The following is a 24,612-nucleotide window of genomic DNA, read 5'->3' on the forward strand; positions in this document are numbered from 1 at the left end:
TTGATTGAACGTCATCGAGAACAATCAGACCCAAACATAGAAAAATTAAGGATTTATAAGTACTTGAACATGATAAATAAATGGGTCCTTAAAATAATAGCCAACATTCAGATGAGATCAACTTTGTGAGAAGCAGGGGATCTCAAATACTTAATAAATTTATCAACAGTGAATTTAGGAAAGCACGAAAAAACTCATAAAATTGTAACATTTTTACATTTACTTTTTTACATTACTAAAGTATGAAATAACTTACGATTATCAAATCGAAGGAACATAGACAAAGAAGATCAACAACAAATTACAAACCATCTGTCCAGTAATTTGCAAAAACACATTTTATCAAAAAGATGATAGCAGTTAAGATAATAAATGCCATCATTCTGCCGAAGGTCGAGGAAACTGATAATATTAATATTTGATGTTCGACTTATAACGCAATAGATAACAAGAAATGCATACTTTCATCGGATATAATAAAATCATTCAAAAATTAAGGACGAGGAAGTTATTCCAATTTTATACAATGAAGGGATAAGTGGTACTAATGGCGTTAATTTGGTGTATGGTACATATATGCGTATACACCTTATCGCTATTTGTCCGCCATTACTGGACATCACACAAGTTCCTGTAAAATTTTGACGTCATAATAATAAATGTCTAACGCCACAATGGAAAAGTGATTGTTGTATGACGTCAAAAGTTCGAGCGGGACAGATTCTCTGGTCAAACGGGAATAGCGATAAGGTGTATTGTGTTGCAACGACAATAAATACACATATGGTATTAAAGTAACAACATCTAGATAATCGATAGCTTTATTTTGTTTCATAAAAAATTGCCATCGTAGAGATACCAATATCTTGCGCAAGGAAGGGGTAAATCAAACTTTGAAACACTTTTAAAACACTTTCTTAATCTGCTTTCATCAAGACGTTAAATGTTTTGGATTGGTAACATACATGTTACGTGTCGAGGAGGATTTTTTTCAACAGACGTACGGCACTCCTATGGGAACCAAATGTGCTCCTCTTCTTTCAACCTGTTTCTTTACTGACAGGAGCTTTTCAGGCAGAATACAAATAACATTTTCAGTTCTCGTACAAATACATACATATATTGTCCTCACACTTAAAACTTAAATTTTTTGTGACTATGGTGATCGAATTCATCCCATCCAACTTGAATATAGAATGCACAGATACAGTTAAGATTGCTTTATATCTCGGCTTACATATAGAAATTGGTAATCTATACTCAGTATGAGCTTGCATATCCTATCCTGATTTACTTTGCAATGGATTATTGCTTACAAAGAAGCTTTTTTAACCATGGTATCGAAATGGTAAAGTTAATTCATCGTTTCGAATGTCTCACTGATGTCATCCTGATTTTGTTTTAAGGGTTTTGGAGTATCGTATGATCAGGGATTGTCCCAATTGTCGTAGCCATAATTTCGTCTGCTTTTCCTTGGTTGTGACATCACCAAATATAACTTATTGCCATGAACAAAACGAATATTGTCTCTAGACGAGCAGGATATGCTTGTTCTAATGGGTCATATGGCACCACCGTCAATATTTGGGATGTTAGTTTTTCTCAGTGTATTGCTTTGTAGAATGTTGTTTTCTAGTCATAAAGTTGTCTATGTTTCATCGACAAACTTTTTGATTGTCCCGTTGATATTAGATTAACATCACATCAGTGCTATATATAAAACAGCTTGTTTATGTGATGTATTGAAAATTATATATGACGATGCAAATCAAGGTAAAATGAATTAAGCATCTACTGTGCATGATTTGTTGTTTAGTCTTGGAATGAACTTGGATTGACCAAAATAATATTGATATATCGTTCGATGTTATACAGACAAGCATTAAAGACTAATATATGAATAAAATTTTAAGCAGATATATACGATTGTGAGAATGTAAGTATATATAGAAATAAAAATATAGATGTTTGTCTTAATCGAGATACATTAATAATGTTCATAATCTTTCAAAACTGCGAAGTGGTACATTGAAACTAAATGTTGAAGTTGGTCGTTTCTCTGATATACCAAGAGAATTGCGTTTATGTTGATGTTGTTACATGCAATGTGTCGAGTACGAATTCAATTTTGTGTTGGTATGTCCAGCATACAGAACAATCAGAAATAATATTTTGCCATGTTATTATTGTTCTTGGCAGAATAATTTAAAAATATCTTTAAGTGTTTGTTGAAAGCTACTTCTAGACCGCTAACAATTAAGCTCTGTAACTATTTGAAAAATGCACGGAACGCTATATACTATTATTATTGGTTAGTTATATTATTATTGTATTGTTCTCTGCTATAAGTCTTTTTGTCACATTGTGTATATGTTATGTATTGCAATAGCATACCATATAAATTATGATCTTGCAAATAGATATTCATTCATGCATATAATATTTTGTAAACCCTGTTTTGATAAAACAGAAATTCGAAGAAGTTTTTATTAGATAGATTTGTTAAACAATGTACAACGATATTTAAATTTCATGGTGTACATTGAGATCAATGCATTTACAAGATCTATTCTCAAGTGTAAATGGATTTTAGTTTAAAGGGTCGTTTTGGTTTTTATTTCACCCGAAACGTCAACATTCAGTCCTGTTAAAAGATTAAGCTAGTGTTTATATTTGGTTTGTAATGATTCAGTGCTTTTTAGACATTTTGCTTGCAGTCAGTCAAATACTGTTCGGTTATTTTTAGACAACTCTGTATGTTGTTGTTTTGTAAGGTAAGTAAATAGAATTAAACAGTCTGCACATAGGCTGGACAGATCTTTATTGACTGCAAACGAATTGTATGAATAGTACATAATTTTCCCTGTGGATAAATTTATAAATTTATCGAATGACAAAACATGACCTTATGATTTATTTTTCAGCCTTTTAAGAGGTGTTGCAATCAAACTGGCCGTTTCAATTTCAAGCAAGTTTTCTATTTGAATGTAATTCGATCTAAGGTAGAGTAATTTCTACTTTTATCAGGCAATATGTCATCGTGGTATTTATTACTTACCCGATTCAAAGAATCGTGTCTATATTGTGAATAATATTGTTTTAAAATAAGAAGTAAATAAGAAAAAAAAAAAAACGTGAAAGAACTGATATTATGACAGAAACCCAAAATAGAAATAAGAAACAAAAAGATTCACACAGATTTTAACTTTCTGACAATTAAGTTTCCGCAAAAATACTTTACTCAGCAACCATATAAAAGATACCTAAATACATAAATACCTATGTTTTGAATTCTTACCACATGACATATTCGTACACTCTTTGTTCTTACTCTGCTATAATCTAGGTAATGCACATGTAAAAGAGAGGCGAAAGATACAAAAGGAACATTCAAACTCAGAAGTCGAAAATAAACTGACAACGCAATGACTAAAAAAAGAAGAAAAAAAAAACCAGACAAACAATAGTACACAAAACACAACACAGAAAACCAAAGACTGAGCAACACGAACCCCACCAAAAACTAGGGGTGATCTCAGGTGCTCATGAAGGGTAAGCAGATTCTGCTCCACATGTGGCACCCGTCGTGTTGCTCATGTAAATACAAACCCGGTGATAAGTCTAATTTAGTAGGTCAAATTCGGGGGAAAGGGGACGGGATTGTGATTACGACAATTGGAAATATCCGTCATCATCTGTGAAACAGATATTCCATTAAGGGCAACCAACTCGTGATGGCGCCGTCAAAGTTACATAGAGATGATTTCATCTTCACCCCTTGGAACTCTTAGTTTGATAGCTTCGTGGTGAGCAGCGACCCTCTATCAAGGAAATCATGATAGGAAATACAAGCAATGGAATATCGTATCAACAGGAATATATACTCCATATGCAGGCGCTGCTGGAATATTGCTACATAGAAATGAGAAGCTGCAATCATCTCTTTTGTCGTAAAATTTTGTTTTCAACCCACCCCTATTGTCAATTTCTAGATGTAAGTCAAGATATGAGACATACTTAACTGTATCTGTTGTATCCTTTATCTAAAGTTTGATGGGGTAGATGCGTTCAACATAGTCACAAGATTTTGAATTATTTAGTTAGAAAACATCATCTATATCATTGTATATGTAAGTTAAAGGATACTGCTCCTTCTTTTTCTTTCTTTCTTTCTAAAAAGTTCCTGCATGAAGTAAGCCTCATAAGAATAAAGAAACAAGTCGACAAGAAGAGGAGCACAGTTGGTTCCCATTCAAATGGCGATTGTTTCTTAAAAAAAGTCCTCCAAACGTGACAAATATGTTGTCAAAAAAAATCAAGCATCTTTATAGTGTCAGTTTCAGAGATTTTTTTGTTTGAATCAGAGAGATATTTTACAAAGTACGATTTTTTCCTCCCTAAGGCAAGATACTTGTATGTACGTTGACCATTCTTTGTTTTGAAACTGAGCAGGACCAACTCTTTCAATTTGTATTTTTAGTTTGGAATGTGGAATACTTGAATGTATAAAGTGTAGAAAATTTTTATTACTATTGCAAGATGAAAGAGTTTTATATTGTATGTACTCTTAAAGATCTTTGAAATATTTTAGTATCTACATCTGATTCACGCCACCTCTAGAATAGGTAGTTTCACAATAACTTTGAAGCCAAGTTGATGTTAATGATTTAGAAAGAGGTTTCGTGCAGCACTAGGAAGACCCAGCAATATACCGTTGTTTGTAAGGACACTTATGTAGTGTAGGTATCAAATAAAGTGAAGGAAGTAACTGTGCAATTAATTAACTGCCTCAGATATACTGCACAGTTCAAATGCACTTTTAACTTGGAAAATTTTATAATAGTTTTTGTTCAATGCAAGTTCTAAATCTTTGTCGCAAAGACAACCTAGACAATGGCTGTTTTGTAATTTCTGAAAAAAAAAATAAAGTTCTGTCCTTCAAAATTCCAATAAGTAAAATCTATTTGCGATTAGTCTCTGACTCAATGTATTTGAAATGTCATTTGGTCTCTGGTGGAGACTTATCTCATTTGCAATCATACCATATCTTCTTATTTGTATATATCAATGGTTTCAATACGATTTTTGAATAGTCTGTTTAGTAACCGTATCGATACCTGATTTTATGAGGATTATGTTTTAAGAATGTGTCTTAACTGGTGGATATTTGTCTCATTAGCAATCATACCACGTCCTTATTTTTATATTATATATAACATAACTACGTTTGCATGCAAAGGACATCATATAATTAACACGGATAACGTATAATAATATAGTTATCTTATGTTATTGTGTAGTAATTGAGATTAAGTTTTGTAATGAGATCATTTGTTGTCTATTTCGGCAAAAAGAATACAATATTGTAATGTCCAACATGTAAAAACATGTAAAGGTTTTCATTTTGCCGACATTCTTATTAACCAGTTGTTTGATGAGAAAGACAATCCCAAGTATGAAAACAAGACACTATTACATATATTACTATATATTTTTAATTCTTTTATCATGATATTTCACCGTGAGAAATCCCCGATCATAATTTTTTCTATCTTGATTTACATACATAATATTTTTTTTTATTGTATAAACATACTATTCGATATACCCCAAGTTTCTAATTTGTATTACAAGATTTCTATGGCTCAATATTATATTTATATCACCGGCAATATCATGCACCAAAAACAATATTTTTTTCTTTGACGTAATCACTTTTACAGTTTGTTCTTATTTTATGGTGTTACACTACTGACCCAGGTTAGTGGAGGGTTGAGCGCTTATAAACATTTTTAACCCCACCACACACTGCATGTGCCTGTCCCTAATCAAGAGCTTGTAGAACATTCGTTGTCGTTGGTTCATGTCTGACATATTTGTTTTCTTTAATTATTTTCTTATAACGTAGGCCGTTAGTTTTTTCGTTTGAATTGTTTAACATTTCTTATTCCGGTGCCTTTTTCAAAAGCCGACAATACGAAATGGGTTTTTATAATTGCTGAAGGTCGTAACGTGGCATATTGTTGCTTACCACCACTCCATTTTAACTCTTGTTGGTTGTTTGATTCACAATGGCAATCATACTACATATCCGCATTTTTATATGAATTAATTCTCCATGTTCAATCTTTTATTCGAACTAGACCTACACATAGTAATGTCATATAGTTATATTTGAACAAAAGACTGAACTTTCACCCCAAAAAAACTATTTTGTATCCGGCACATATTCATGTGATTTTTCAAAGTCAGAAAGAAACATTGTCAGCGGTTGACTAACGACATGTCATTAGAGTCATAAACTACCAAATGCATAAATTGGATATCTTGTTAGTTGTAAACAGGGTCTGCATTGTTTCCTGGTGACTGACGAAAGTTCCCAGACACATCGTAGTCATCCTCTGTAATTCTCCTGTGTGCAATTCCGTAATCACCGTCGCATGTGTTATGGACCGCATGACGTACTGTATGATCATACATAACGTCAGAGTCTTCTGTGGTGTTCCGAATATGTGAATACGTATTTGACGTATCAGTTGTGTTATCTAAATTTACTGCCTGGGATGTTGACATATGTATTTCGTCAGGTGAACTCATCAGATGAGCTGGTTGATTATTATCTGGTTCTGGTTGACCATGAGTAGGATCATATGTTGGATTCAATTCTGTCGACAATTGGTTCCTTGAAGGCTTCTGTGTATTCCGTGATCCATAACGTCTTCTGGAAAAGAAATGTTATTTGTTATTAATCTGCCATTACATATACATATATTTTTAAACCATTTTTATTAAATATATTGATGTAAAACTGAATACAACACGTTATAAATTACATGCAGTCGAATCGGTTCTCCGGATTGACTTTCACCAAGAACGCTAAAAGCTAAATATTTGAAAGCAAAGGATGTAAAAGAACCGAAACAGTTGGAGTTAAATTCTTGGTTTTATCATTCCTTTTACGTCTTAGACAGTTTAAAAAAGTGTTGATCTTTTTCGTAATATTTGTTTCTTTTTACAGCTTCAAAACTATACAAAATAATTTTATATGTTCTACCACTAAATGAGACAATTAAGTGTCGCCAGTCACATTGAGTTCAGTGAATAATCAACTCATTTACTGTGTTCATTCTTTTCTCTATCATCAGTGTCAAATATGACAAAGGTGCATCGTTTTATTATCCGTTTTCATCAATATATTTAAATCATTCATTTGATAAATTCTATGATGATAAAATAAGGTCTTGTATTCATGTGATGGTAATAATTACCAGCCCTAATCACCATAAGTCACAAATTCTACCCGGTATTATTGCCAATGTATTGCTTATTCTTTGTGTTCTTTGTTTACCAATCTTTTATCTATTAAAGGTTTGTTTCGGAATTATGTCAATTATCTATACCACATACTCGTACCTTAAAAGAAAAACTCCAACTATAATACATATGATGAGTAAAACTCCTGCTATTCCTCCAATAATGACAGCATATTTGGGACCGTCTGTAAAACGTTGAAATACATATAAACATCATAAACATGTCAGGACAAATATTTTATAGGTTATGCAATGGTATAAACGCAACGTGCTGAAATGAAAGAAAAAAAAACAATATGCAATACAAACAAACTGAAGAAAACAACTGTTAAGGAAGGATTTTATGTCACAATCAATAATTTTAATAGTTTGTATTTATTGCAATGAGGTAGGTTTAATATTCAATAATGATTCATTATACCGACATACACTGAAGCATGTGAGGGGTCTTTTGACAAGGCGAGTCGTTTGCATAATTTTAAATGAACAACGCCCATTATGTTGGGAAATATTGTTATAAGTGATAACGATTTGTGTAATATTTCAGAATTTGTTTTTCAGGGTAATATCATATACTGTAAATTCAGAAATTATTGCGTGCATTTATTTTTGCGATTGTTGAAGGATGGACTAAAATGCAAGATTAATTATTGCGATTTTAGGACAATCTGCATACAGATATAAGTATAAGATATCAGAATGCGAGTTCTTATTATTGCGATCTTCATCCACTCGCATTATTCGCATTGATAAAAACCTCGCAATAATTTCTGAATTTACAGTAATGCTACGACGAATATTGCAGATAACACATCCAGATGTTTATAACCGAGAGACTTAAAAGAAAAACAATAATACGAAAAACAAAGATAAGCTGTGCTTCATATAAGGACTCAACATAATTTACAATAATGCATTATGTCATACATAATTTATATTACTACAGAAAGGTTATGAGACGGGATATTAAGAATATCAATTGGTGATGGTGCTTTACATGTCTAAAGTCATTGTTAAATGCCGATTTGCTTTTCGATTTACAGAAACGGTTACGCCTATTTATACAGGTGTTATCGAAGATTTAATGTATTCAAAAATGTTATTAAAAGCCGGTTAACATCCTTACTTTCTGCCTTAATTGAATTCCAATGAAGATTGTTTTACTTTGAACATATGCTTTACTGCAGTCTATTCCTTTTTCTAAAGTTCGATGATTATCTTCCATTTATATTTTGTAAAATTTGCATGATTTAAATTAAGCTCTGAAACTCGTGTTTTTCGTTTGGGTTTTCTTTTTTACCAGGGTTTTAATTATAAGTTATATGCCTTGCTTCTGACCCCCTACAGATCCATAGAGGGCAAGTAAAATAGAGAGGTTGAATCCCCTATTGATTTTACTAACCTCTATGGTTCCGTAGAGGGGTCGGTTGCGAACTGTATAACCAATTTATTGCACACGGAACGTTTCCTACCAAGTTTTGTATAAAAATAAAAAATGAAATTCAATACCAATAATAATAAACGTAACGTCATGATAACCTTTTAAAATATTCTTACCCGCTACTGATAAATAGGGCATCCTGTAACTGCATTTAACCTGTAACTGCATTTAACCAACCACAACATAACTAATTTACCCAAGGTGCAATAATAGTTCTTGTAAACTACTAGTATTCCTATATTCCGTATATCTTATCAAACCTCATGAAAATTTGGTGGTTTGATTTGTTTTGATTTGTGATTAAACTTGCTTTATTTGTATTACTGGCTATAACTATATATTGGTGACGTGAAAACAGTGCTTTAACAAAGCAAACATATAACGTTCAAAGCATCCCATACCGCATCCAAAATTAGAAAAAATGAAAAGAAGTACAAATATTTATAAATCAAATGAAATAAACCCTAAATTCAATGTGAGGACGCACCGACACGACTGTTTAGATAACGTCAGGTGAAACTTTTATCTATCCTGGTTTTTACCCTATTAACGTCAAATGTCATGTATGATAATGCAAGTATTCTTTCCCAACGAACTTACAAACTAAAGTAGTATTATGTTTGTGATATATACACCAGGCAAACTCGGATAAAAACGTAATAAAGTAGAATTTAATCTAAATATCGTTTTCTAACGTTAAATTCGATCGACTCCCTCATTAATTAAATGGTGTACGAAGACTGTATATAAGTGTGAGAGAAAGCCCGAATAAATAGAATTATATACATATGAATCAATTTTGAAAACAAATAAAAGATCTTTGATTCCAGTTCGACAATAAAATCACAAGAATATATGTAAGAATTCATAAATGTGATGTCATAAAGCGGGTTATACAGCAATCAAATAATACGAAATAAAATTGAGAAAGGAAACAGGGAATACATCAAAGATCACAACAACTCGACCAAAGAGCAGAAAACAGCCAAAGGCCACCAATGGTTCTTCAACACAGCGAGAAAATCCCGTACCCGGCGGCGGGCTTCAGCTGGCCCCTAAACAATAACGTATACTGGTTCAGTGAAATAGACGTCATATTAAACTCCGAAAGATATAAATTAACCAAAAAAAAAAAAAAAAATCAAATCTAAGAAAAGCTAGAGGTTTCTGACTTAGGACAGGCGCAGAAAAGCGGCGGGGCTAAAATGATTTTGTGAGATCTCAACCCTTACCTATACCTCTAGCCAATGTGGAATAAACAAACACAGAGCAATACGCACAGTAAAATATTCAGTTTAAAAGAAGTCCGAGTTCGATGTTAGAATAGGTAACAGAAGAAACTTATCAAAATGACAATAATCAACATAAATTAACAAAGGACTACTAGCAGTTACTGAAATGCCAGCTCAAGTGCTAACTATGTTAACATACAAAATTTACATTGTATGATGTGTGAAATGAATAGACAAATTGCTTTTCATATGCACGAATTCATGTAAATTATATAGTTTGCTGAGAAAGTTTCTTTCAAAAATCTAATTATAAACAGAACAAAAACAAACAAATAGCATAGCAAAAACAAAAACAAACAAGACCTTATCTTCGCAGTTCAACGTATAAAAAAAAACTATAGATTTATGCGTCCACATCGTTTCTTCAAATTTACTCTCATTAGGAACGTTCTAATCTAATGATTTGGATGCAATGCCTGCGATGTAAAAAAACGATTAACCATTAAGATATATATGACTTAAAGTACCAAGAAAGTGTAGTCAATTTCGTTCAAGTTGAATTTTGCCAGAGGTAGATGGAACTTGATTTTCTAAAAAACATATTTTTATTTATTAAGTGGAACTTGTAGAAAAATGTGTTTTAAATTATGTCAAAACCGAAGCCCCGACTACTGAGCTGATGATCTACATGACATAAAAACATAAAATCAATAAATTTACCCACCATGATGATAGTCCGTAGTTCTGTTCTCACTTGGTTTGCTAGTTGCATCTGAAATAGAATATAAAATCAAACAAACAATATCAAACAAACAAAATAAAATAAGAATTAAAATGTCAATTGTTCTTGAACAATTGAGAGGTCTTTCCTTTTTATTATGTAAAATATATGTTTAAATAAGCGGATAATGCATTGCAAAGCTCTAAAACACACACAAAACTCTTAAAATATGGCCAAAAACACATAATTCGGAATTTGGGACATGACCTTGACTTTTGACCATATGACCTTTGTCAAGGTCATTGGTCCACGATGTCATAACAAAAGACCCCATGGGTCTAGGACCTTTGGTTCATGAGTTAAAGCTTATTTTGTCTTTTCTAAAACAGTTTACAGGGGTTATGCCCCCTTACGGATAGGTCAAATCTTTTCGGTCAAAATGTAAAAAAGTTGCGCCTTTATGTCCCAATTATTTTTCACTATTGACTATTTCTGTAAATATTATCGTTTTTGAGATATCCAATAAATAAGTTTTAAGGTCAAAGGTCAAGGTCAACCTCAAAAGCTTTAAAACACACTAAAAATCCCTAAGAAAAGGTCAAAAACAAGTAATTCGCTACCTGGGACATGACCTTGACCTTTGACCTTTTGACCTTTGTCAAGGTCATTAGTCCCCAATGTCATTGCTTAAGACCCCATGGGTCTAGGACCTTTGGTTATATAGTAAAAGCTGATTTTCTCTTTTTAGAAACTTAAAACAGGGTTTATGCCCCTTACAGAAAGGTCAAATCTCTTCGGTCAAAATGTAACAAAGTTGTGCCGTAATGACCCAAACATTTTCCACTATCCAAAACTTCTGTAAGTATAATGGTTTCCGAGATTATCCCATAACAAGGTGTAAGGTCAAAGGTCAAGGTCAACATACAAATTTGACCTTGAGGCATTTTTTAAAGTTACATGAATTGATGATCATTGGTGAAGATCCTAGGTGTCTACGACTTACGGTTTCTGAGTTTCGGTTGCCAACCGACACCGGTTAATTTTCATATGGGCATAACCCTACCAATGAGTCGTTGAATCTTTTCGATCCAAATGTAACGAAGAACCGGGGTTTGGTCCTGAACAAATTTCACCCTTCGGTTTTTTTCTACCGATTACGGTTACGGTGTTTGAATGATAACAAGGTTTTTTGGTTTCGGAGGGATTACTCCGGACCGACAAAATTTTACGACTCACAGGGTGAGTTCCGGATAGGTATTTGTGACACCGATACAAAGTGTGAACCTGAAAGCGACATGGCTTACGGTTACGGAGGGAAATTTTGTCAAAGTTTGGCGGAACAAAAAGAATAATAATAATAATAATAATCAGAAAATTGGAAAAGGAAAGACCTTAATATTAATAAACAGAAGAAATACAGTAAGGTCTTTCCCTTTTGAAAAAGGAAAGACCTTAATAACCAAAATAAAAACAAAATACAATCGAACCTCGTTGTGTCGGAGTCGAAGGGACCGGACCAAAGTATTCGATTCATCCGAGGTTCGACTCATCCGAGGTCAAGTGTGTCGTCATAAATTTGGAATGCATGAAATATGGTATGAGATTTGTGTAAACTAGATACAACGAACAGTGTGCCTTTTTTTTCGATATGACACTTTATGATTGTGTATTCAGTCTCCATTTTTGGTCCTTCGTAATAATTAAACACAAAAGTACAGATACCCATCATGCACAAATAAAATCAATAGTCTACACATTAGTTTACAAAGGTCAGTCACTATAAATTATGAAATCACTCGCGGTACGAAATAAGTTCTGAACGGTCTCTGATGAAAAAAACAATGTTTTAGTACTTTAGAAAAAAAGTATCACTTCAAAATAATCAATATTCAAGATTCCTTTATAATGTATTTGTACTCAAAGTGAATATACCAAAAATGAAAAAAACAGGCGGAATATAAATCAAAACGAGTTCAGTTACATATGTGGCATTTTTTTACATTATGAACACATATGTGATCTATAGATATAAGAAGATGTGGTATGAGTGCCAATGCGACAACTCTCCATCCAAGTCAAAATTAATAAAAGTAAACCATTATAGGTCACAGTACGGTCTTCAAGACGGAGCCTTGGCTCACACCGAACAGTAAGCTATAAAGGGCCCCAAAAATTACTAGTGTAAAACCATTCAAACGGGAAAAACCAACGGTCTAATCTATATAAAAAACGAGAAACGAGAAACACCTATGAACCACATCAACAAACGACAACTACTGAACATCAGATTCCTGATGTCTATAATCTCATCAACTACTGTAAACAGAGACTGCATACGGTAAAGAATAAGTCGGGTTGGTCAACTGAATTTTATTAACTTAGTGTACCGAACGTTTCTAATCAGAATCTGAATTCAGTCTTTTATTATTTTGCTATTATAATCGACTTGTCGTAGCCCAATCCCTTCCGCGTTTCGTTGATAGTTACATCACTTGTCATAATTGTATTACTTGCCACGTGCATTCCCTTCCAGATCACTTGATTTCAAACGGATCTTTGGTACACGGTCAGAATTGTTAACTCATAAATGTTTTGTTCGGGATTGGTATAATTGGAATTAATGACATTTTTTTTATTAAAGGCACATGGTTTGTTGATTCGTCATGTATTTTAATTTTAAATATAAACTGAATATAAGCTGAAACCCAGAAAAAAATCCACTGGACACATGTATATTTGTATGTGCTTGTTACAGAACACTACATTTGTGAAGCAAAAAATACGATTTATCTGGTTGATTTTAATATGACAATTAGTTTTGCAAACAGTGAAAGTGTTTAAGATCATTGTACTGCTGGGACTTGTTCTCATTACCCTTATTTTAGCATCGATGTTACTATGCATTTTGACTGATGCACACGCAATTATGATACATTATAACTGGTTATTCAAAATTAGTATTTTAGGGTAGCAAAGAGAAAATGTGTCTAAATATTTGAATTTTTGTGAATTGTTGCCTTTTATAGGCCCTGATAACCGCAAAAACCCAGAAACTTGTCATTACTGCAATCTTGTAATACGTTTTAGACAAATTAATTAACCTACCAGTTTCTGTCGAAAATCCTATATTACCATCATCATTGCCTTGTGTGTTTTTGCCTACTGAAACAAGTAATAAGAAATCGATTTTCAAACAAATAAAAGTATCAAAACACAAAGGATTTTTAACATTTATTTTTCTGGTTTATTTTCTCATTGTACTCATCACTTGCTGCACTTTCTCTCGATTACGAACGATTGATTTTTTTTTCAGGATAAAACGCTGTCCTAGGATGTTTGTCTTTTTGAGATCACCCCCAGTTTTTAGTTGGGTTCGAGTTGCTCAGTCTTTAGTTTTCTATGCTGTGATTTGTGTACTATTGTTTGTCTGTTGGACTTTTTCTTTTTTAGCCATGGTGTTGTCAGTTCATTTTCGACTTATGAGTTTGAATGTCCCTTTGGTATCTTCGCCTCTCTTTTAGAGTTGGTGTCTCTTCGATTTATGATTATATTTACCGTAATATTCATAAGAAATACATTAAATGAAAGCGACTGATTGTGAATTTGTTTACAAATAATTACTTCACAATTTTTCTTAAAATTCAAATATTCGTACACTTTAAATATAAACTCATTGCTGAAGGCCGTACGGTTGCCTGTAACTGTTTCCATCAACTTCCTTTGAACTTTGGTGGATAGTTGTCTCATTGACAATTATACCACATCTCCCTATTTGTATACCAAATTATATCTACATATATATATATATATATATATATATATATATATATATATATATATATATATATATATACAAGTCTAAATTGAAAACAACGTTCAAACCTATGATTGCATTGGATAAAAACCGCAATTTTTATACGTGTGCATGCAAAAAAAATTTTTTGGTAGAGGGGTCTAATTACAGCACAAACAACATTTTCCAAAAGACCAAAAAGGTGAAAAAGTATATTTTAACAAAACGCATTTGACTAGCAGGTCGAACAATTGATGTTCTTAAACCCTGCTGACTGCCATTGGCGATTACCAAATAAACGGATCACAAGATGTAACAACATAGATCTTTAATTTTTTACCAAACAGAAAACAATAAACTTGCGGAAAAGATGGTATACCGCAAACATGAGGTGCAAAAATTTGTACACTATATCCGGATTTCGACAATTAATGTCTCTTCAGTGATGTTAGGAATCGAAACGGTATTTGGAAGGCCATATAATTTACCTCAATTTAGGATAGACTCTTGAATTTTGAAAGAGTTAAAATAGGATGAACGGATCATATAAACCCGAAGGCAAATATAATACAAGCCAAAACAAAAAATATAAACAAGTCTAAATTGAAAACAACGTTCAAACCTATGATTGCGTTGGATGAAAACCGCAATTTTTATACGTGTGCATGCAAAACAAATTTTTTAGTAGTGGGGTCTAAGTACAGCACAAACAACATTTTCCAAGAGACCAAAAAGGTGAAAAAGTATATTTCAACAAAACGCATTTGACTAGCATGTTGAACAACAGATGTTCTTAAACCCTACTGACTGCCATGGCGACTGCCAAATAAACGGATCACCAGATGTAACAAAATGGATCTTAATTATTAATTAAATACCAAACAGAAAACAATAAACTTGCGGAAAAGATAGTATACCGCAAACATAAGGTGCAAAAGTGATACACCAAATCTGGATTTCGACAATTAATGTCTCTTCAGTGATGTTAGGAATCGAAACGGTCTTTGGAAGTCCATATAATTTACCTCAATTTAGGATTGACTCTTCAATTTTGAAGAGTCGAAATAGGATGAACGGATTGTATAAACCCGAAGGCAAATATAATACAAGCCCAAACGAAAAAATAAAAACAAGTCTAAATTGAAAACAACGTTCAAACCTATGATTGCGTTGGATAAAAACCACAATTTATATATATATATATAAAGAAAAAATTAGAAGTCATTTTCATTCGAAAACAATTTTGACACATCTATTACCTTGTATTTATGTTAACTGTGACACATGATGAAATTGGAAATTCATTCTCAATATCATCAAATAAAAGGGAGCGAAAAATTTATATTGATTTAAAATGAAAATTTAAAACATTTTGTGTATATAGATTTGTGTTAATCTAGAGCTTTGGTATTTGGTCTTGCATCTCATTGATGTTTCCGCTAGATGTCTTATGATCATTTAGATTTATGTTGGTGTGTTTGTACACCTTTTTAATGATTCCGAGAAACAAAATGATATCTATTCAATTTTGTAAGATAGAGTGATTTTTTTAAACTTATAATGCAAAAAAAAAAAAAAAAAAAAAAAAAAAAATCTAAAAACAAAAATAGCACTTTAAAAGTTTTGTGCGTCCGAAGGACTTTTCTAGATTTCTTGATTGTTTGTCTTACCTTTACAGTAAAACAGTATATTGAGGTACGAATACTTTTTTGAAAATGAAAAGAATGGCACATTACATATAGCAACTCCATTACAGTTTTCCAATTTCCTATTGAATAATAGAGTTTTTGAAGATGTTCGAAAACTGCAACGTTTTTGTTGGTCTAACCAAGCTCTCTTTATGGATACATATTTTTTTTCTTGACATGTAAGTTGATCTTGGCTGTTACGCTTGATAGATAAGCATGTTTCACCTGCAAACGTAAAAAATTGTGTAAACATAATGAGATGTGATATGATTTTCAATGAAACAAATGTCCATTAGAGACCAAATGACGTAGATGTAAGTCACTATGGGTCATCATACGGCCTGCAACAAAATATACAAAACACATACTACCTGATATCAATTCCCCATTTGTATTAAAATTATAGAGAAACTCTAGTTTACCTTTGATATTAGTCTTTATGATAAGCAATTATGTTTAACATGAACATTTCCAATATTTGCGACCGAGTCCTGATTTTGATATTTTTCTTATAAAATCCATCAAAACCAGTTCACAAAATCATTAATCATTACTATTGGTATAGTCTACTCTATGGTCTTTTTAAATTCCGTATAAGGTCGGTTAACGTAGTGCACTTCCCATAAGACGATGGAGATTTCTTTTCTTAACCGAAATATCTCAAAACCAATATAATTTCAACAGGCATTTAAAGGAAGCTATTGAAACAAGGGTTCCTGATAGTAAAAGTGAAATAATTCTTTCGTGACATTTACATTATCATACAGATTGTTGTGGAAGATATTTGTCATTATGGGCAAGGGAATTTTAAAATCGGAGTTACCATTGGAAAACGATAACTAACCATATATAAAAATATGGAATAAATAAATAGTTTATAAATTTAGAATTGGATTTTCGGATGTATGGCTGTTTAGCGTCACATGAAAAAATAATTGCACATTCAAGACAAAAAAGATATCAATTTAAATTTAGATTTTTACTAGACCGACACACTGATTTATATCGATCTAGTTCACAAGGTTACAGTTCAATGGAAGACACGGTACCCTACTTTCACTCCTTATTCTGACTCTCAGGCGACCAGTCATTGCTCTTATTTCGTAATGAAACGATCTAAGCAGAGAAGCAGCAAATGCTGATCGTCAAATCTTTGATTTGATGCGGCCATGATTCGAACCAACGAATTCCCGCGTTAGAGGCGAATACACTATCACAAAAACATCGACGCGGTTCAAGAAAAATTAGAAAAAAAGATAATGGAATTAAATAAAAACAAAAGCATTTATTATTTAGAATTAGAGCAAAATAAGCGACACCATTTTTACTTAATGCAAGCAAGTATCTGACGTATCGTTCTAATTAACATATACATGATATATTGGATATGTATGTTAAGATGTCTTTTAATTGAGATATTTATTAAACGATTGTCCATATACTACGTCTGATACTTATGCTAAAAGTATACCTACCTAATAGTTTTTAGTATACATGTTTAAGTGTTTTTTTCTAATAACTACATGTGCATTACACAACAAGTTTAAAACGTGTTGTGGTCTTTACAAAATCATATATATTTTTCTCAAACAGAGCAGAACAAAATAAGGAATTAAAGATAGTCTATGTAATAGGTTGAGTCTGTTATTTTCTGATACAAAAAATTAAGACGGCAGGGAATTAAATTTCAAAAGTATTGTGATCGCTACAAGATCATACTTAAAACCTTTATGTTATCGGTCATATTTGCTCATACAGAACAGAAAAGAAATAAGGAAATAAAGACATTTTCTGCAATGGGGAGTCTGATATTTTCTGATACAAAAAATTAGGACGGCAGCAAGTCAAGTACTCTGAACATTCTTTCAATAACCGCGAGCATTTATGCATACGATAAAGTATTGCTTTTATAAGTTTGCTTGTATTTTAATTTCCATTCTATATCATATCGCTAACTGAGTTTTGTTGAATTTTCTTATATGTATATCAAATAGTACCATTCGCATTGATTTAGAATTACAAATGAGATATTAAGATATTAAAGCAACATATTCCTGTACCAGTAAAAAAGTGTTGAATCTTGCTTTAATCCAACATTTTCTACACAAAGTAATGCCTGCACGCAGTCAGCAATATGACAGTAGTTTTCCATTCGTTTGATGTTTTTTAGAGCTTTTGATTTTGCCATGCTATAAAGGACTTTCTTTCTGAATTTTCCTTGTAGTTCGGTATTTTTTTATTTTACTTTTTGGTTATGTTTGAATTTTATTTATTTGACTTGTTTTGTTTTTTGAGGAATTTATAATTGATGATGGCACATATCTGATGGCATATGTTTAATGTTTCACATTGTGTATATTCTTAAACAAAGGAATAAGACGTATAAAAACTTGACAATTGTTGAAGGGTGTATGCTGCTCTTTGGGTGTCTCCAGATTATTTGTATCGTTGCGTTACTATCTGATTGGGATACTCTCAAAGACCTTTCTTATTAAAACACAATCTGTAGTTGGAATTGTTTGTGTACAAAAAGTATTATTTGGAAGGATGTCAACTCACAGGTAATACACATAAAACAATAAATCTAACCCATACGTCATTCCCCTTAAATTACATTATAATGGAAGCCTAAAATTTGGATTAGAATTTGTCTACATTTTGAAATCTCAACATCATTTTCCCATTAAAGAAAAGACAGTAGTCTGCTCTCTGTTTGCACTCGATATTTACTATGTAGTAAACATAACTATTGTGTTAGAGATAAAAAAAAAATAACTATTTATATTACGTTTTAAGTAATTTGTGTAAGTAAATAAATCCAGTGATTTTTAATTTATTTTTAATTAGGAATATTGAGAAAGTATATACAATTGATCAACCCTTGGTCAAATATTTATCTAAGCTATATAATATCCCAAATATTTAAAAAAGAATATTAAAAAATCTCTAAGCACATTTTTGAAACACAAAATTAAAAATATATCAAATTTGATGATTAGCTTCCTTATTTGTATTAGTTTTTAACCCTATACTTAAAAGAAAAATTAGTAACAGGAAAAAAACACTCACGCCACAGTTAACATAGTATATCAAGAAGGAAGTGTAAGCAGTTTGAGTGTCATGTTTGAAATATCGAGAATGATATCTATTTATTTAATTTCACCTTGACACTTGAAGATAATTTGAACGATAATAATATATTTTTTTTCTTAAAATGGATTTTTAACTCTAACACAGATAGATTTGCTGAAGACAAGCTCAATACTGTTAAATATTATGAAGAAAACAGATAAAGACTTCCGATGCAAAGGACCACCCTTAACTTGCAGTGAGATGTAAGCTTTTGTTGGATAGTAAAGGGCTCACTTTTACATGTTTTACCTTCATAATTCTGGGGAATTCGTGTCGTGAATGAAAACCCCTTATCACTTATTTTTGTTGAAAACGAGATTGTCTCTTTTCCAGATACTGGGGATCACAAAGAAGAAACTTTTTTCTTTTTAAATCTAGCATCGATCTCTTTATTGCCATATTGTTTATAATGTATATTTTTTGGATATCTAATAATTTAATACACAGGGAAATTTAGCCAAATGCGGTAAGCTAAGTAAATTGTCAAACAGCATATAGTGCAATAAAGATAATTTAATTGTGATAACAAAAACAAAAACTGTAGGGTTGAGTACTCCTGATAAAGGTACATCTGTAAATCTAGAAAACTGCTTCAGCCGCACCAAATCTATTAAGTGTGATTTTTATTCAATCAACAATAAGATATATCCATCGTTTTATTTCAAGGCACTTGAAAGTAAGGTTATAAAATCGCAAGAATAGCATGCATTATGATCTAAAATATCAAAATAATTGATTCAAAATTCAACAACACTGGTGCAATTTGGGTCATAAATAAGAGAGATGATAACTTGTGAAAAATACAATCAACACTTCATAAGACTTCCGGAAACAGTTTTATTGCACTAAATATAAATCTACCAAGAGCGAAGCACGCTTGGTAAGTTTTAATAATTGTGATTGAAAAATATGTGCCAGTCATTTGCGCTATATCTCTTATATCTCATATATAATTACCAATTTATAAAAAAGAAACTGAGATAGAATAATAGGACAACTTTTAAAATATAAAGTTATTGAAATGAAACCCAGTTGACCATCCGTGGCCTGTAATCCCAATATGCAATCGAGCTTGTTGACAACTATTATTATCATCTTTTGTTTGTGTCTGTTGTAGGATTAGGAGAGAGCATTCAACACAGGTGAAGTGAATCAAATGTGTTTAATTACGAGAAATGACAACGTATATTCCAATTGATATAGCTTTACATACCGTGAGTATTTTCCACATTGCTCTCAGTACTTGTTGTAATGACATGGCTTCCACTATTAGAATTACGTAATGTATTATTTCCATCTGAAAAACGGAGAAATTTAATTTGTTTTATTGTGGGGCGTGTTTTGGAACTTATATGTAAATTATGAATTGATAAAGTTTGCAGATGATGCTATTTCTCGGCGAATAGAACATACAAGCTGAAGTCTACTAATTATATACTAAGATGTGAGTGTTTTCGGTGCTATTACGCGTCATTTTGCTATCGGTCTTTTTCATATCCTCTTAAACATACTACATTTTACTGCGAGATTGTCAATTAGTTATCAAATAAATCAGACAATAAACAATAGAACATTGAAAACCGGATGTTAGAGATCGGTTTCAAGAACAATCAGAGTGTATGTCCTAAATAATACAGCTTTATTTACCGTGAGTAATTAACACATTGTTGAAAGTACTTGTTATATTGTTATAATGTTATTTATACCAAAGAAACTACGTAAAACATTGCTGCCAACTAAAATAACGGATCAAGAATTTTGAAAAGATATAAGTGCAAGACTCGATTAAATTCTTTGACGTCTTAAGATATTATGACGTAATGTTATAAAGCTCTTAATACTGAAAGTTTACATTTTGACCATGTAAACATCTTAATAACGATTTCTGGTATTATTTTTGATAACATTTCATCTTTCTGTCCATTACCAAACACCTGCGTAATTTTGCTCTCAAGATGTCTTTTTTATTTGTAAACAAGGCCGTGCGGTTGCCTATAATTGCTTACACCAACTTCATTTGAACTTTGGTGGATAGTTGTATCATTGGCAATCATACCACATCTCCTTATTTTTATAATATTGAAAACTATCAAAAAACGTCTCAGAATCACAATAGTACTTACAGTTTATGCTATGTAAGATCTTATTCAGATAAATTGGCCGTTTCAATAAACAATACATATTATAGTGATATAAAACATGAACAAACCTTTACAGTGGTAATAAATGCTGGTCACTTGATGGTCATAGTTGTTGAATATAACTGAACATGTAGTCACATTAGTACAAATGTTACGTATTCTATTCTTTTTCTCTGTCATATTTTTTTGTGGAAATCTATAAGCTGGACAGTTAGTGTAATCATCCCACACATCATCAATCTCAATGAGACTGTTTACTGGACAAGTTATTGTTACTGTAGTGTTACGATGTACTGGTTGACAATCTGTATATTGTAATGTATACATTGTCTATCATATTTTATTAATTTACTATTTGTTAACTACAATCAATACAAAAGAAATAAACGATTATTATATTTTCTTTTCCGATTATCTAAACTTAATATATTATGCTTTAACGACATGAAGTTCTTTCATAGTTCTTTAGTTAGTAGCAACAAAATATATCGCTGCAAAGTGTGTTAAAATATACACGTTTAATATATATTGTATAGTAAATTGTTCTTTAGTATTGTTGTTACTTCAAACAAAATAGGTTTATAAGTGTAGATCATCAACTTTGAAGTAGTTAATACAAAAAATCATCAATTAAATGATTCCTTATTAATACGGTCACATACAATTTAAACCTGCAGTTTGACTCGTACTGTATATTATATACTCTAAGATTCGTGTGTGTTACATTCTTTGCACGTTAATACCTTAGATCGTTCTTTAAGGATGTCCGCTACTATTGTTTTTACCTTTTGTGAGATATTCGGAATCCTCTAGTGTTATCCATGTAGTGCCAATAAAAAGTTTGCCCGCTAACCCCTACTTTTTTGTCCGAATATTATTACATATAGGTTAAAATGCCATTTTTGAAAATTTTATTACTTGTTATCTTTTCATTGTTTTTAAAAGAAAAAAGGTAACGATGTTAAATATGTGAAAAATTTAGAGAATCATTTTTTGCCAAATTTTCTATTGATTATATCATGACAAAAAGGACATACAGTTTTTTGCTTTTACATATTTTATTAACTTTTAATCAGCTTTTTAAAAAGCTTGTTATTCTAAAACAGAGGAGCGACCATCCTTAAGAGAAAGGCGTTTTCTTTACAAACACCCCCCCCCCTTTTCCCAGTGGCGGTGTAATGTTGTTCACCTTTGATACCAATTGACTAAGTTAACAAAATCTATATAATTGTTTACACGATATTACTAATTTATAACTGATCATGCATAACATGAAAATAATCCAGAAAATGTAAGTATCTAGCAAACTGCGTTCTTAAAAGAGAACAGCAGATGCACATTACATAGATAAATTTCTATAACATGCTCTAGATTGTCAATACTGCTTGAAAATAAACTTAACAAATAACTGTTATCCAACAAAATGTATCTTACTCAAATGCAAACAGTTTTAACTGTTTAATTGTTTACCTTTGCACTGGAAACGTACATTTAGGTATTTATATTCTTTGTATCGATAAGATCGATAGAACTCCACTTTGCAAGAAGACATTGCATCACATCGAATTACTAATATTTCATCAAATAATGAATTTGACGAAGATGGTTGATATTCACAGTTGCGTTTGATGTCCAACCAGACTCGTTCAATATAAACGCTTTTATTTTCTTTGCAATTAATATGCCCATAACTGTATTTGTTAATTTCCTTGTTTCTCGTGATGGACATACATTTTTCTCCTGTAAAAAATATATAACAAGAAATTCAACATGTATTTTGAAATAAAATGTACATTAAAATGAAGTTGAGTTTATGCATTTATAAGTAAACTATAAAATTTGCAAATCAGACTTAGAAAATATAGTTTTCTGCTATCAAAATCAAATGCCTTAGTTATGCATTGTGTTATTAAACATTTATATCTAGATATGGTATTCGATTTTTGAAACATGAACGATATATGTAACTGTTTTTTAATACTTAATATATGGAAATAAAAGCGATTTGCAATGTAAATAGATTATTTTTTCTCAATGATAATTTTTAAACACAAAAACGTTGAAAATAGATTATGTAAAATACGAACCATCTGTCGAATATTCTGCAAAAGCATATTTCACCAAAATGATAATAACACAGAATGAACATAGTATGTTCATTTTGCAGAAAACGGGAAGAAGTTTGTATTTCAATTACTTCCTTTCGGTTTTAGTTTTCATCTAATTCTTGATAACTCATTAAGTGGTAGGAAATACATGCCTACGTCTAATGTGATAAATTATTCACAACATAAACACACGATATTGAACATGTATATGCTGAAAGGGATAAGTAACTTTGTTGTTGAAGCAGATTAGGTAGCTTCTCCAGCAAATGCAAAGAAGGTTAGTAAAATATAGAATAGGATAATTGAAAAATAAAATATTTAAATGCATTGGGTGAAAAATTTTACGAAGTCACATATGAATGAAATAATTATGCGGAAATGTAAAAGGTAATCGTGTAAGATCGTTTTTCTCTTCCAATCAAAATGTATGCAGTAAAATGCTGAAATGATTCCTTGCAAGCTCAAAGTCAGCAACATTCAATACTGCTTTTCAAATATAAAAAATCGTGAAGGTTTACATGCTTCCATGGATGTTTAGTATAATTGATGATGTTCCTACTGAACACCAGTGGTCATGGTGCCAATCAAAAAGACAGAAAATATACTAAGAGGACATTTACAGAAAATTAAATCTAATATAAAAAGACGACACCATGACCAGAACAAAAAAAAGACGAAATTACAAACTTAAGTTCCAAAGCATCAAACAGAAAACAAAGGAACAGGAGAAACGAAACCCCACCAAAAATCATACGGAACGCATGTGATTCGAAAGGTAAACAGTTCCTACTTCGAAAGTGGCATCCGTTAATACGTCGAAACATGTGTCTGCAAGATAAAAGTATACAATTTCTGTTTTAAGATGAATACAAAGGACGATGAAAAGTATAATTGTTATATTTGATTGAAGTACCTTTAGTTTCACGCATTCAGTTTACAATCTACTAAGATATGTTTGAAAAAAAAAACGTTTTGAATTTCATGGTTTCTTTTGGTTTCAAATTATATGCATGCAGTATTTAAGATATAAATGTGAAATACAG

General features: G+C 31.6%; 1 protein-coding gene across 1 annotated transcript; it reads right to left on the reverse strand.

The window, feature by feature from the left end:
• Positions 1-5,413: 5,413 nt before the first annotated feature.
• LOC127722014 (uncharacterized) lies at positions 5,414-23,711 on the reverse strand. Its single transcript, XM_052228871.1, has 9 exons — positions 23,549-23,711; positions 22,932-23,201; positions 21,530-21,766; positions 20,534-20,617; positions 16,171-16,413; positions 13,813-13,869; positions 10,711-10,758; positions 7,414-7,498; positions 5,414-6,721 (listed from the first exon to the last, which is right to left on the reverse strand). Exons 1-9 carry the CDS (start codon positions 23,619-23,621, stop codon positions 6,331-6,333), a joined length of 1,488 nt encoding a protein of 495 aa, XP_052084831.1. The 5' UTR covers positions 23,622-23,711; the 3' UTR covers positions 5,414-6,330.
• Positions 23,712-24,612: the final 901 nt, after the last annotated feature.

This window comes from Mytilus californianus, unplaced genomic scaffold, assembly GCF_021869535.1.
Source record: "Mytilus californianus isolate M0D057914Y unplaced genomic scaffold, xbMytCali1.0.p SCAF_12, whole genome shotgun sequence".
Taxonomy (NCBI): Eukaryota; Metazoa; Mollusca; class Bivalvia; order Mytilida; family Mytilidae; genus Mytilus; species Mytilus californianus.

Bases quoted from the DNA above. Each gene is read 5' to 3' on its own strand.
- LOC127722014 (XM_052228871.1), bottom strand. From the start codon at position 23,621: ATGAACATACTATGTTCATTCTGTGTTATTATCATTTTGGTGAAATAT. The intron at 20,618-21,529 runs GTTTGTTCATGT...TCCGTTTTTCAG, and splicing joins CATTTATTACCACTGTAAAG to ATGGAAATAATACATTACGT. The intron at 13,870-16,170 runs GTAAGACAAACA...TACTTGTTTCAG, and splicing joins TATACTGTTTTACTGTAAAG to TAGGCAAAAACACACAAGGC.